This window comes from Microcebus murinus, chromosome 14 (genome assembly GCF_040939455.1).
Source record: "Microcebus murinus isolate Inina chromosome 14, M.murinus_Inina_mat1.0, whole genome shotgun sequence".
NCBI classification, from domain to species: Eukaryota; Metazoa; Chordata; class Mammalia; order Primates; family Cheirogaleidae; genus Microcebus; species Microcebus murinus.
Genome location: NC_134117.1, coordinates 69440275 through 69452669, shown reverse-complemented (window position 1 = coordinate 69452669; position 12395 = coordinate 69440275). Strand labels below are relative to the sequence as shown.

The window sequence follows — 12395 nt, the reverse complement described above, 5'->3', positions numbered from 1 at the left end:
GGAGGTGGGGAGTACTCGTGGGTACTTGGTTGGGTTTCTTTTTTGAGGTGATGAAAATTTGAACTTAGGTTGTGGTGAACTTAGATTATGAATACACTAAAAACCATTTAGCTGTACTCTTTGAATTGATGAATTTTATGGTATGTGAATTATATCTCAGTAAAGGTATTTAAGAAAACTAAAAGAAGAAAACCAACTAAGGGGATGGGAGAGAGCAAGGACACAGCGTGTGACCTCCAGGGTGTGGTTTCTCAGTGGGGTCCACTATGGCTCTTTGTTTTGGGGGCTGGGTTCCCCCGGACCAAACCCTGGAATCTGGAGTGGAGAAAGGAGCTCTTGGACCCCCGCTGGCCTTGCCAATACGACTCAGGGGCGTCTCCTCATGGCAGGGCCCCTGTGGTAGTAGGGATGAGGTGCACGCGCAACCACTTGTGATTTGTCGTCTGAAAACCACCTCCCCATGTCCTGTTGAGTCACTGCTGTAATTCCCACCTGACGGGCACCTGAACCAGAGGCATGAAGGGGCGTGGCCAAGGGTGATCAGCTGCTGCTGGTGGACTGAATGGCCCCAGCCTGGCGCTCTTCCTGCCTCCAGTCCAGCCGCTCCCTTCCGCGTCTGCAACGGTCCGCTCTGCTTTCTGCTGACAGGGAGGTGGGTCGAGACAGGGCAGCCCTTGTGGTCTTCGTTTTTCAGCAAGGAATTTGCTGTGCTGGGATGCCAGTGGATAAGGGTGTGGTTGCAGACACCTGGTGCTCATTTGCTTATAAGGAGGTGCCACTTTCTTGCTGGCCCACTTAAGGAGAGGGTTCGGGTCTATTTAATAATTTCATTCCAGCGTTTTTATTTTTGATAGCAGGAGGAGTGTTTGAGAGCTTTACTTTGCCAACCTAGCTAAGGCCAACATCATGCCCTCATGCCACGCACCAGCAGACTCTCCTTTACTGATGACATCACCAGGAGACCCAGATGTGTCAGAATCACCTGCGCATCGTCACCTGGAGCTCCCAGTGCACCCTCACTTCCAAGACGCATCCTTCTACAAACGACACTCTGGCACTTGGGTTCACAGATGGTTATTAAACAGGACTGACAGCTCTGACACCACACTTTCAGGTTTGCTTCTCGTGACCTGGCCGTCCGGTGCTGCTGGCTTAGGCCCCGAGCACAGAGCTGCTCTGAAGCTCAGCAACATCTCGCTCCCTCGAGCCCGCCCCATTCATGCAGCGTGGGCATCTGCGGCTGTCGCATTCCCCTTCTCCCGGCTCCTCCGCACCGAGGCTCCCAGCCCGTCAGGAATGGGCCACGACGCCCACCCCCCTACACCTGTGTTGTTCAGCTTCTCTGATCTTGAGTGCCATATCCTGAGGTCCCGCCTCAGTGGTGGCTACAGCACAGCTCTATAGCTCTCGCCATTGCTGGCTGGTGGGAGTGTGTTTCTTGGCCATTTGTCATTTGATCTGAGAGGAGATCTGGGTTCCTGCGTGAAGAGCCCTGATTGTCGAGAACACCTGCTGAATGTAGACACCAGACTGATACAACTTCTGGTTGGCTGTTATTTCTGTAACCTTCACAAAATAACTTGTAAGGGATGCTGAAAAGTGTCCAAGAACAGACGCGAGTGTCTCATCGCATCTAACCTGGAGGGTGTGGTCCAAGCTCTTCCAGAGGGCGCTGGTGTCAGCTCCTCACTCTGCCCGCGAGCCGCAGGACCGTCCTTCTGGTGGCCCAGTGCTGCGCTGGCCTAGGAGGGAGTGTCTGCTCTCCCGGCAACAGTCTTGCAGACCAAAGGGCACTTTTTAGAAGTAAAAACTATATTGCAGATCCTCTCACAAAGCATATCTGATTCAAATGCCTTTGTTCTTTCTGGGTTAACTGTCACTCTGTAGCCCCATGGCGGAGAACCTGCCTTCCTGCCCGCTTTCCTCCTACCTGCCCTTCTTCCTGCCTCTGCCCTCCCTCCCATTTTGAACAAACTTATATCACATTGACCACCTATTCCATTACCAGGTGCCCAGGCGTGCAGGGCCACTTCTGTGGTGTGAGCCCCTCCAGGCTGCTGCCTCGGGCCCTGCACACAGCGGGCACGCGCTGCCTTCGGTGCCCTGGCATTCAGGGCTGAAGGTCCTCACAGCATTCAGCATCCCAGTTTGCATCATCTGCTTGGCATCTGGGAAAGGCCCCTGTGGCGGGTGCAGGAGCCCCCAGCCGCGCTTTCCCGCAGTGAGCACAGAGCGGCATTGTTTCTCTGAGCGGCTCTGTAACTCATGCCGGCCAGCTCCGGCCCCAGAGCATGCAGAGAATGCGGGGCCTGCTGCCCAGCTGCCCCCTCCCTCACTACCCCGAGCAGCCTCCATGGGTCTAAGTCCAGCCTTGGAGAGGCTTCAGCTGCCCACACATCCCTGGCCTTTGGAGCTGGGCTGTTGCGTCAGAGACGGGTGCACCCCAGGGCCTCACTGAGTGCCGGGCCCTATGTCCGGAGCAAGGCGTTTCTCCCTCTGGGGGCTGAAGCAGTGGCACCTGCAGCCTGTGTGAAGTGGGAGTGATGGTCTTTCTTGGGAAAGGACAAGGATTTCCCCACCCGTGGCCAGGAGGGAGGAGCCTGTGCAGGCGGAGCTGGTGGCACTGTTTGTGCCTCCCTTGCAGCCTCTGCCAGCTGCTGGCCTGTCACACCTCCCGATGGCCCAGCCACCTCGGGACATCTGGTCACCCTGTAAGGACCTGACCTGCAAAGCTCCTGAGCTCCTGGGGGGCCCGAGGACATCAGGAAACTCCAGGCAGGATGATCCGTCTCTGCAGAGCCCTCAGTAAGCACCCCCGCAGGAGCCCGCAGCTCAGAACAGGCCAGTGGCCGTGAGAGAAGACAGGAGGAGTGGGGCCTGGGCGGGAGGGACGATGGGGGCGGTGTCGGAGGTGGTCTCCTCTGCCTCGCTGTCCCCCTCGTCCAGGCTGTCTGCGAGGGACGGGATGATTCGCACCACGTTGTCTTCAAAGTGCACCTGCTTCTTCTCGGCCAGCGAGTCGGCTGGCTCCAGACTCAGCTCCGTCAGGGCGTCTGGGGGCGGGAGGGCAGTGGGCTTCTTGGCCCCCTTCAGGATGCTCTTCATGTGGATGAAGAAGGAGCCGGGCCCCTCCTTGAGGGCGCCATGGAAGGTGTAGGTTTGCTCCGTGTCCCCAGAGCCGGTGGTGCTCACGGCGCTGCCGGAGGGGTCTGTGTACTGCTCTGGGGGGGCCGGCACCTCGGGGGCAGCTTTCCTCTTCTTCCGCTTGCTCAGCAGGAAGTAGGCCAGGCCGGTGACGATGAGCATGGAGCCTGGAAGAGAGCTGGGGGTCAGGGTGCCGGACGTGCTGTGGAGAGTGCGAGGGGCTGCGTGGCCCGACGCGCCCCGCATCCCGGCGCTGTGCGGTCATGCTCCCTGGCACCGTGGCTCTGGCCCTCAGGCCTTGAGTGCCTTACACCCCATAGCGAACTGGGGGCAGTCCTGACCCCAGCAGAGGGATGTGAGCAGGGCCGGTGCCGTGCAGCCAGGGGGCTGTCCCGTTTGGACATCAAGGGAGGGCTACATCTGGGCCTCAGGACTCTCCTTGGACCCCTCAGCTCTCAGCCTTCTTGTTGACTGTCTGCCCTGCAGCTGCCCACCTGGACTCCATCACCAGGTTCAGCCTCCCTCTCGGGACAGTGTGTGGACTAGACCCGCGCTGCCCTCAGCAGCCTGGACACTTCTGGTTACTAGGCCCTGACTGCTGAGCTGGCTTCCTTTCACTGCCAGAGACGGGCTGGGAGATGCCTCTCATTTCAGCCTCCCCAGGAGGGTGCTGTGTTGGCCCCTTGTGGCCACAGAAGATGCTGGGTCTCCACCTGCACCTGGGCTCTGCTCTGGTCTGCTGGAGTGCAGCCCGGTACACAGCAGGTGGAGAAGGGGGCCGTGGGCGCCTGCCGGGGCCAGAGCCTCCTGCGTGTGTCTTGCTGTCCGAGCAGCGGGGCTGTGCCTCACTCTGGCCTGGTCAGTGCTGAGTTATTGTCGGGAGTCTGCCTGGAGAGAGGAGGACGGGACACTGAGAGAAACGGCAGGAAGGATGCGGCTCCCTGGAGGGTTGGCTCCCCAGTGTTTTAGACAGGTTCACGATGAGAGGCACAGGTTTTAGCAACAGGAAGGAGGGAACGGGAAGATACTAGCAGAAAAGGTCATGGACAAAGCTCCCAGGTTCTGCAACCAGAAACTGGGCTGAGCAGCAGGGCACACCGGGTGGGGCGGAAGCAGGAGACAAGGCTGTGAAATCTTTTGGGTCCCACCGTAGGTGCCCTTCAAACCTGGCTCAGGAGTTTGGACCCGGATGGGCAGGCACTGGGAAAAGACTGAAGGGTTTGGGCAGGGAAGGGACCATCCTGTACCCTCGGACAGCTTGGATCGCATGCAGTCAGGGGAGGAAAGGCCGGGTCCCCTTTGTGGACACAGGCTCTGGGTGGCTGTGTGAGGGAAGGGTGCCTTCTCCGGACCTTCCTGCTGCCGGTCAGCACGGAGGATGTCGGGCAGTTCCTCGTGCTCACACTCCAGGTCGGAGAGGCAGTGGGGCTGGTGGGGGCACTGGGGCTAGCATCGGAGCAGGACTATGAGGGACTCAGGCCTTCCCGCTCAGAGCGCAGCTGTTGGGGGCCGCATGCCTAACTACCCTGTCCCTACCCTCCCCATGGTCCTACCTGGGATGGTCACGTGCCAGACCAGAACTGGGTGGAGGAAACAGGCCACCGACAGCAGCATGTAGGCCAGGAACTTCTGGAAGCATCCCAGCCAGTGGGCCTTCTCCCTTGCTCTGTCGGCCAGGGACCCTGGCTGACACCTGCCGGGTGAGCATCCAGGGTTAGCAGGACACAGCCCAAGAGAGCACCAGCACCGTGGGAGGCTGGGGACCCGGGGCTGGGCCCTGCTCCCTGCCATGGCATGCTCTCCGCAGTGGCCCTGGCCGAGCACCCCGCAGGGGCTGGAGTCCTGGAGGACTCCACGGTCAGGAGCCTTGTCTGAGTCCCCTCAGAGGGGACACAGTTTTTCTGAAAGACTGTGCAGCCCTGCCTTTCTGGTTAGCAGGGGAGGAAGGTAAATGCTCTCAGATGCCACAGGAGCCAGTGAGGAGAGTGGGAGGCCCGAGGCTCATGGGAAGTCCACAGTGAGGCAGGGAAGGGGTGCGGTGTGGGAGCCGCCCAGCGGGGACGCGGTGCAGGTGGTGCATTGCACGGGGACGTGGTACAGGTGGTGCATTGCACGGGGACGTGGTACAGGTGGTGCATTGCACGGGGACGTGGTGCAGGGGGTGCATTGCACGGGGACGTGGTGCAGGGGGTGCATTGCACGGGGACGTGGTGCAGGTGGTGCATTGCACGGGGACGTGGTGCAGGGGGTGCATTGCACGGGGACGTGGTGCAGGGGGTGCATTGCACGGGGACGTGGTGCAGATGGTGCATTGCACGGGGACGTGGTGCAGGGGGTGCATTGCACGGGGACGTGGTGCAGGGGGTGCATTGCACGGGGACGTGGTGCAGGGGGTGCATTGCACGGGGACGTGGTGCAGGGGGTGCATTGCACGGGGACGTGGTGCAGGGGGTGCATTGCACGGGGACGTGGTGCAGGGGGTGCATTGCACGGGGACGTGGTGCAGGGGGTGCATTGCACGGGGACTTGGTGCAGGTGGTGCATTGCACGGGGACGTGGTGCAGGTGGTGCATTGCACGGGGACGTGGTGCAGGGGGTGCATTGCACGGGGACGTGGTGCAGGGGGTGCATTGCACGGGGACTTGGTGCAGGTGGTGCATTGCACGGGGACGTGGTGCAGGTGGTGCATTGCACGGGGACGTGGTGCAGGGGGTGCATTGCACGGGGACGTGGTACAGGGGGTGCATTGCACGGGGACGTGGTGCAGGGGGTGCATTGCACGAGGGGCCTGGCCAGGCGGGCGAGCAGGCTGGAATCCAGCTGCGCCCTGGGACAGCGCCCCCTAACTGCTCGCAGGGACGGCGCGTGGCCCTGGCAGAGGCCTGATGTTGAGCAGGTTTCTTCAGAGGCGCTGCCTCCAGGTTTCAAAAGAGGAAAGTGCCTGCCTTTAGATCCATCGCTTTCCTGTTCACCCTGACTTGGCCTGGAGCGGAGGCGTGGGCAGGCTCGCTGCGCTGGAGCACCGCCCTCAGCACCGCCCTCCCGCGCCACCCGCAGGGGCCTAGGCTGCCACGGCTCGCTCGCGCCCCCTGGTGGTCACGCGTGTGTGCGCGCGCTGGAGTCCTGAGGAGGTAAAAATGCCCCTTCACATCCAGGGCTCCTCCCTCCCCTGCCCTAGGCCCCCACTCCATGGAAGTTTCAAGGCCCCCCTGGCAGTGACATTCAGCAGAGAAGGGGAAGGCTACTGTCTTGGGGCTGGTGAGCCTGGGAGGCAGCCAGTGGCCTTGCCAGGTGCCAGAACAGCTGGATTCAAGGCCTGGGTCTCTCTGGGGTCCCACTCGGCCATCTAGGCTCTGGGTTCTGAGAGTTCAGGCCCGCTGTCTCCTAAAGCTAGCCTGCACAGGGCCTCTGCTCTAGGCCAAGTCAGAGGTGAAGACGATGGCTCTAAAGGCAGGTATTCTCCTCTTTTGAAAGTAGTGGTTTGTGGCCCCAGCCCTCGGTCCCACACGACAGTATCGACATACTGAGTGTCGGCTGGGCAGCAGCGGGGCCTCCGTGGCCATGTGGCCTCAGGGGTCCTGCCAAGTCTGCACTCTTGCCCCCACAAGTGGGTATGGGGGCTTGCAGCCCCTGACTTGCCCCTGAGTCCTAGCGAGAGGCAGAGCCAGTTCTCGAACCCTGCTCTGCTCACACCAAGCTGGGCCTTGTGCAGGTCCTCACCCTATGGTGGGCAGCGTGGGCACCGGGGCCCAGACACCGGCTGCTTTGGGGAGAGGGGGAGCTGGACTTTCCTGGGGGATTCTGGGCAGGAGCAGGCCGTGAGTGAAGGCTCAGCTGGTTCCCTTGGTCGGGAACAGGGCAAAGAAGGTGACTGAGCTCCGCGGGCCTGGGCCCACCCCTGGGCTGGGGCTGGCTGTACCATGGAGGGGACCTGTCCCTGGTAGCTTCAGGAGCAGGACACGTCCCGGTCTCGGCCTCTTGGGCAGAGCGTCTGGGGTGTCTGGGCTGGGGCGGCGCTGGTGGAGGGCCTCTCCGGAGGCTACTTACTGGAAGCAGATGGCCAGCAGCTGAGCCACAAAGTAGGCCCCTTCGCACACGGAGACGGCGGCTCCTGTAAAGCTATAGACAGAGACAGGTGAGCAAGGCTGCATTCCCGATGCTCCGTTCACTCTCTCCTGGGCTGTCTTCTCGCAGCACCTTGGCCTCCTGGGGTCTACGGCCGGCAGACGGGCCTGATTGTGTCACCCAGACCACATTTGCCAGGGGCTGTCTGGATGCGGGGCCTGTCCTGGGCTGGGCCACGTGGTAGAGCGGTGAGGGCAGGGGCTCAGAGATAGGCGAGGAGGAAGCCGTGGGCAGCAGCGGGATGGGCCTCACCCGGGCACCCTGTGTGGACACTGGCAGGTGCGTCCTTCTGCCTACTGGCCTCGGGACTGACACCCACTGCCTGGGGTTCCAGCCTTAAATAGGGACCTGTTCCTTGCTCTTCCTTCTCCCTCTTTTTCCATCGTCCAGTCTCCAGGACTGCTGACGGTGCCCCTTCAATGCCTTTGGAACCACACCCATCCTCTCTGGCCTCACCGGCGTTGCCTGGGTTTGGGCCCTGCCCCCGGATGGGGCCCCAGTTCCCCTGGGTCTCGCTGACCCCGCTCTGCCCCCTGCTCTTCCAGTCTGGCATGCCTGGCTGCCCTAGCACACCCGGATCTGGCCGTGTTCCTCCTGACCCAGAGTGCCTCAAAGGCTCCTCCTGCTCCCAGTAGGGTCCAGGAACTGTCCAACCAGAATCTGCTGGGGAATACGTGAACCAGATTTCTGGGCCACCCGTAGACTTTGTACATCAGAATCTTTGGGAATGGGCCTCATATATGTGTTTTTGGAGAGTCTCACTGGCTCATGAAATTTCTCAGCACACCTTTTAAATCCCGTCATAAAATTCCATATTTCCCTGACTACACAGGAAGTTATTAGGCACCACAGGGCCTTTGCACAGGGTCTGAACCACGAAGTAGACCCTTACTCATTTTTGGAAGGCCTCCCTTTTCTCTCACAAGTCTGTCTGGTGACCTCTTGCTTCCTGTGAGGTACGGTATGGCCAGAGCCGCCAGTCTGTGCACTCCCTCTGCAGCGCGGGCCTGGCTGGGTTCCGTGCTCCATAATGTGCTTGGCCAGGAATGCACGAGAGTGCCTGCTGCCGTCTAGGGCGAGGCGGCTCCGTGCCAGGTGGCCCCAGAGCCCCAGGTGTTGCCATTTACTGACCAGCTGTGTGAACACGGGTGCAGAGCTTGGCCATGCCATGCCTTAGTTGCCTCGTCTGTAAACTGAGGCTGTTATAGTGCTTCAACAATAAAATTGTTACAAGACTTGAGTTGATATTTGTAAAACACTTAGGACCACGCTTGGCACATAGTGATTATATAAATGCTAGTTATCATCTCTCTCCCCTTTGTGACCATTTAGTACTTAATGTCAGCTTTCTCTTACTCTCTCTGTGTCTCCCAGCTTGTGCCTAACTCTTACTGCTCAGTTTTAAAATAATAATAACTAACATTTATATAATGATTCCTTTGGGCCAAGCATAGTTCTAAAGGCTTTACAAGTAGCAACTCATTTAGTCCTTGCAAAAATTTTATGAGAAGCACTATAATTACCCTCAGTTTACAGATGAGAAAACTGAGGCTCAGAGAGCTTAAGTCACTTGCCTGTGGTCACACAGCTGATTAGTAGTAGGGCAAGATTAGAACCCAGCATTCAGGCTCCAGAGCCTGTGTGTCTAAGAGGCACACCATGGCACTTTGTAAAACACTCAGCATTGCCTTTTCCTACGCCCTGGGACAGAGGAGAAAATTGAGGTTTGGGGAATAAAATGACTCATTCAGACTTCCTGCTTGGTGCTCATGAGTGGCTGGCAGGGACGGATTGGGGGGCCATGGGTGCCAATCCTGCCAGGGTTAGAGAGAAGGGCATGAGTGGGAAACATAAACTAGTTCACAGTGAGGGGCAGGGACTTGAGGCTGGACTGGGCCACCCAGTGCCCAGATGGGCAAAGCAATCTGCGTCCCCCTGCCACGGCCCCGCCCTGTGAGTAAGGGCCCCACTGGAGAGGACGAAGGCCCGCCTGCCTCTGGGTCCCAGGGAGGTAGGGCACAGCTGCCAGCCGGGGACAGAGTCAGTAAGACAGGGAGGGTGCTCAGAGCAAGGAGCAATCACTTCAGTTCCCAGGGTGGAGTGCTAGGAAGGAACGCATGGCTTTGGGAATGCCGAAATGGGTGGAAGGTACTCAGTGTACAGTGGAATGCGGCAATTCGGTGAGTCTGTGAAAGAGTGAGAAGCCCCCAGGCATAAATGGGTGAGAAGTTAGGCAGGGGTCAGAAATGGCACAGTGTGGACTAGAGGGGGGAGACGGAGCCATTGGAAGTTGTTGGACAGCTCCTTGTGTCTAGGTGGCAGTGTGGAAATAGTCTCAGAGGGGGCGGTGGCTGGGAGCCACCAAGCACAGTAAAGAACCTGCCCAGACAGGCAGGGGAGGGAGGGTGAGTAGACTGGGCCACCGGAGGAAGGTGTGGTGGAGCCTGTGGAGGGAGGGCAAAGGAGGGCAGAGCCTGGCAACTGCAGACAGACCTGGGCCAATCATTGCCATCATCCCCCACCACTTCTCTGCTAAGTAACCGCTTCAGCACCCGGGGGGCTGGAAAACGTGGCTTCCTGCATAATCAGGAAGAAACCACTGGTAGCCCCTCATGGTGGGGCCGCAGAGACCCTGGGTCTTTCCTCATCCCCTGGGACACCAGTGGTCTCCTTCCCTCCAGGGGTATTTGCACAGGCAGCTACGGGTGGAGAAGAAAGGACCTCATCTGGAGAATGGAAGGAGCCTGGCTGTGAAGCTGGGCTTTGCTGCTCCTGAGCTCCGTGATGTGGGAAAGTTTCCTTCCTCTAGATTTTCTCACCTGCAAAACCAGGCCAGTATGCACTTTCCTATGGTGATGTGAGTTAAATAACATAATGTAAATATGACATTTAACTGTTCTTGGCATGTAGAGAAGCTCAACTATGTATTCTCTTGACCTGATGCCCCTCTTTCTAAAACAAGAGCTCAGTTAATGTTTGCTGAATAAAGAAATGATTGTGATGCATGGATGTATGGTTGGGTGGGTGGAGGGTGGGTGAGTGAGTCAGTGTGTGAGTGGTTGAGTTAGTGGATAAATGAATGAATGGATGGATGAGTGGGTGAGTGAGTGAGTGCATGAATGGTTGAGTTAATGGATGAATGAATGGATGGATGGGTGGATGTGTGGGTGAGTGAGTGAGTGAGTGAGTGAGTGGTTGAGTTAATGGATGAATGAATGGATGGATGGGTGGATGTGTGGGTGAGTGAGTGAGTGAGTGGTTGAGTTAATGGATGAATGAATGGATGGATGGGTGGATGTGTGGGTGAGTGAGTGAGTGAGTGAGTGAGTGGTTGAGTTAATGGATGAATGAATGGATGGATGGGTGGATGTGTGGGTGAGTGAGTGAGTGAGTGGTTGAGTTAATGGGTGAATGAATGGATGGATGGGTGGATGGGTGGGTGAGTGAGTGAGTGGTTGAGTTAATGGATGAATGAATGTATGGATGGGTGGATGGGTGGGTGAGTGAGTGAGTGAGTGAGTGGTTGAGTTAATGGATGAATAAATGGATGGTTGGGTGGATGGGTGGGTGAGTGAGTTAGTGTGTGGGTGGGTGAGTTAAATGGATAAATGGATGGATGGGTGGGTGGGTGAGTGAGTGCATGAGTGGTTGAGTTAATGAATGACTGAATGGATGGATGGGTGGATGGGTGGATGGGTGGATGGGTGAGTGCGTGAGTGAGTGAGTGTGTGAGTGGTTGAGTTAATGGATGAATGAATGGATGGACAGATGGGTGGCGAGTGGGTGAGTGGGTCGGTAAATGGATGAGTGGATGGATGGAAAGTGGATGGGTGGATGAATGGGTGGGTTGGTGGATTTTAGGACAAATGGTTGGTTTATGGGATGGTCTGCCCCAATCAGGAGCTATCCTACAAGCCCCCTTGACTCTTTCTACCTCTGGGATAGGATGGAATAATCGTGGGGAGGGAGCTGCTCTAGGTTAGAGGAGTAGACAGATGGAGAGTGAGTTGGAGCAGACTTGCAGGCAGAGAGGGGCCCGTGCACATACTCACAGCAGATAGAAAGCCAGGCTTTTGAACTGCCCCCGGAGGAAGGTCTCAGTGCCCACGCCGATCAACACTAAGGGGCAAGAGGAGAGGGGACAGTGGGCCCAGTGCTCCACACCCCAGCACTGCCCTGCTGAGGGCTCCTTGGCTGTGGAGTGAGCCTTCTCCTTGTGGACTTAGAGCCAGGGTGAACTCTTTTCCTCATGGCCAAGAAGCTGTGGCTAGGAAAGTTGAAGAGAGCAGAGAGCCTCCTGATTGGTCCCCAGAAGCTCCAAGAAGAGCCCCAGGGGTCTTCTGATCCTCCCTCCCAGAGCACAGGTGCCCACCCTGCTCTGCAACTTTGGTCATGCAGCCACCCTTAGGGTCCCCAGCCCCTTGGTTCCACGGCCGTGCTCCTCCCTGTGTGGTGGCCTGTGCCAGCGTGTGCCGTGTGTCTGGCTGCAGTGCTTGGCCATGGGGGACCTGCCCCAGTCTGTTTCCTCGCCCAGGTCACCAGAGGTGCTGTTTGTGTGGCCTTCCCCTCACTTGCTGCAGGGGCAGCTGCAGCTGCAGCTCGCACGCTGGGCTCGCTGCTGTGCGCCCAGCACTGATGACCCCTCACTCAGCCCGGGCTCCCTCCTGCCCTTTCCTGGCCGTTGGTTGGTGTGGACCTTCCATTTGCCCAGGGTGAATTTAGCCTCAGACTCGCCTTTCCAGGCGTGCTGGCTCCGGGTGCTCTCCTCCTCGGGATTCCCTCGGTCGGCACAGCTCTGACCCTATCTGGTCACCGGTGAAAATGGTCCATGGACAATGCCTCAGGCCACTGATAACCTCTTTCTGTCCCTGACTGAGAGCACCCCCGGGCACCCCGCATTTCTCTCTCTGGGCTCTCACGACACATCCTGCTGTGTGCTGGAGTGTGGCTTCGCCCTGACCCCCTTCCAGACAATCCAAGACGATGGGGTGGCAGGGCTGTCGCCTTGGCTGCCTGTGTGTGGTCACAGCTTTGTTGCTGCTGTTGGGGGCGGGGGTGGGGGGCTGCTTCCCTGGGCCCTGGCACTTCTGTCCCCGCGTGCGCCAAGCTGAAGGGGACCCTTTGTC

The 12395-nt window shown here is 58.6% G+C and overlaps 1 protein-coding gene across 2 annotated transcripts in view; it reads right to left on the bottom strand.

Moving 5' to 3' along the window:
* Positions 1 to 2832: 2832 nt before the first annotated feature.
* Positions 2833 to 12395, bottom strand: part of TMEM72 (transmembrane protein 72) — a 29976-nt gene continuing 20413 nt past the window's right edge. The window contains exons 2-5 of one of the 2 annotated variants that reach the window (XM_076010393.1): positions 11322 to 11388; positions 7192 to 7263; positions 4698 to 4837; positions 2833 to 3311 (exon numbers count right to left, since the gene is read on the bottom strand). In XM_076010393.1, the coding sequence (XP_075866508.1) occupies positions 2833 to 3311; positions 4698 to 4837; positions 7192 to 7263; positions 11322 to 11388 (758 nt within the window). Of the gene's footprint in view, positions 3312 to 4697; positions 4838 to 7191; positions 7264 to 11321; positions 11389 to 12395 lie in introns of those variants that run through there. The other variant, XM_076010394.1, reaches the window with a different exon arrangement.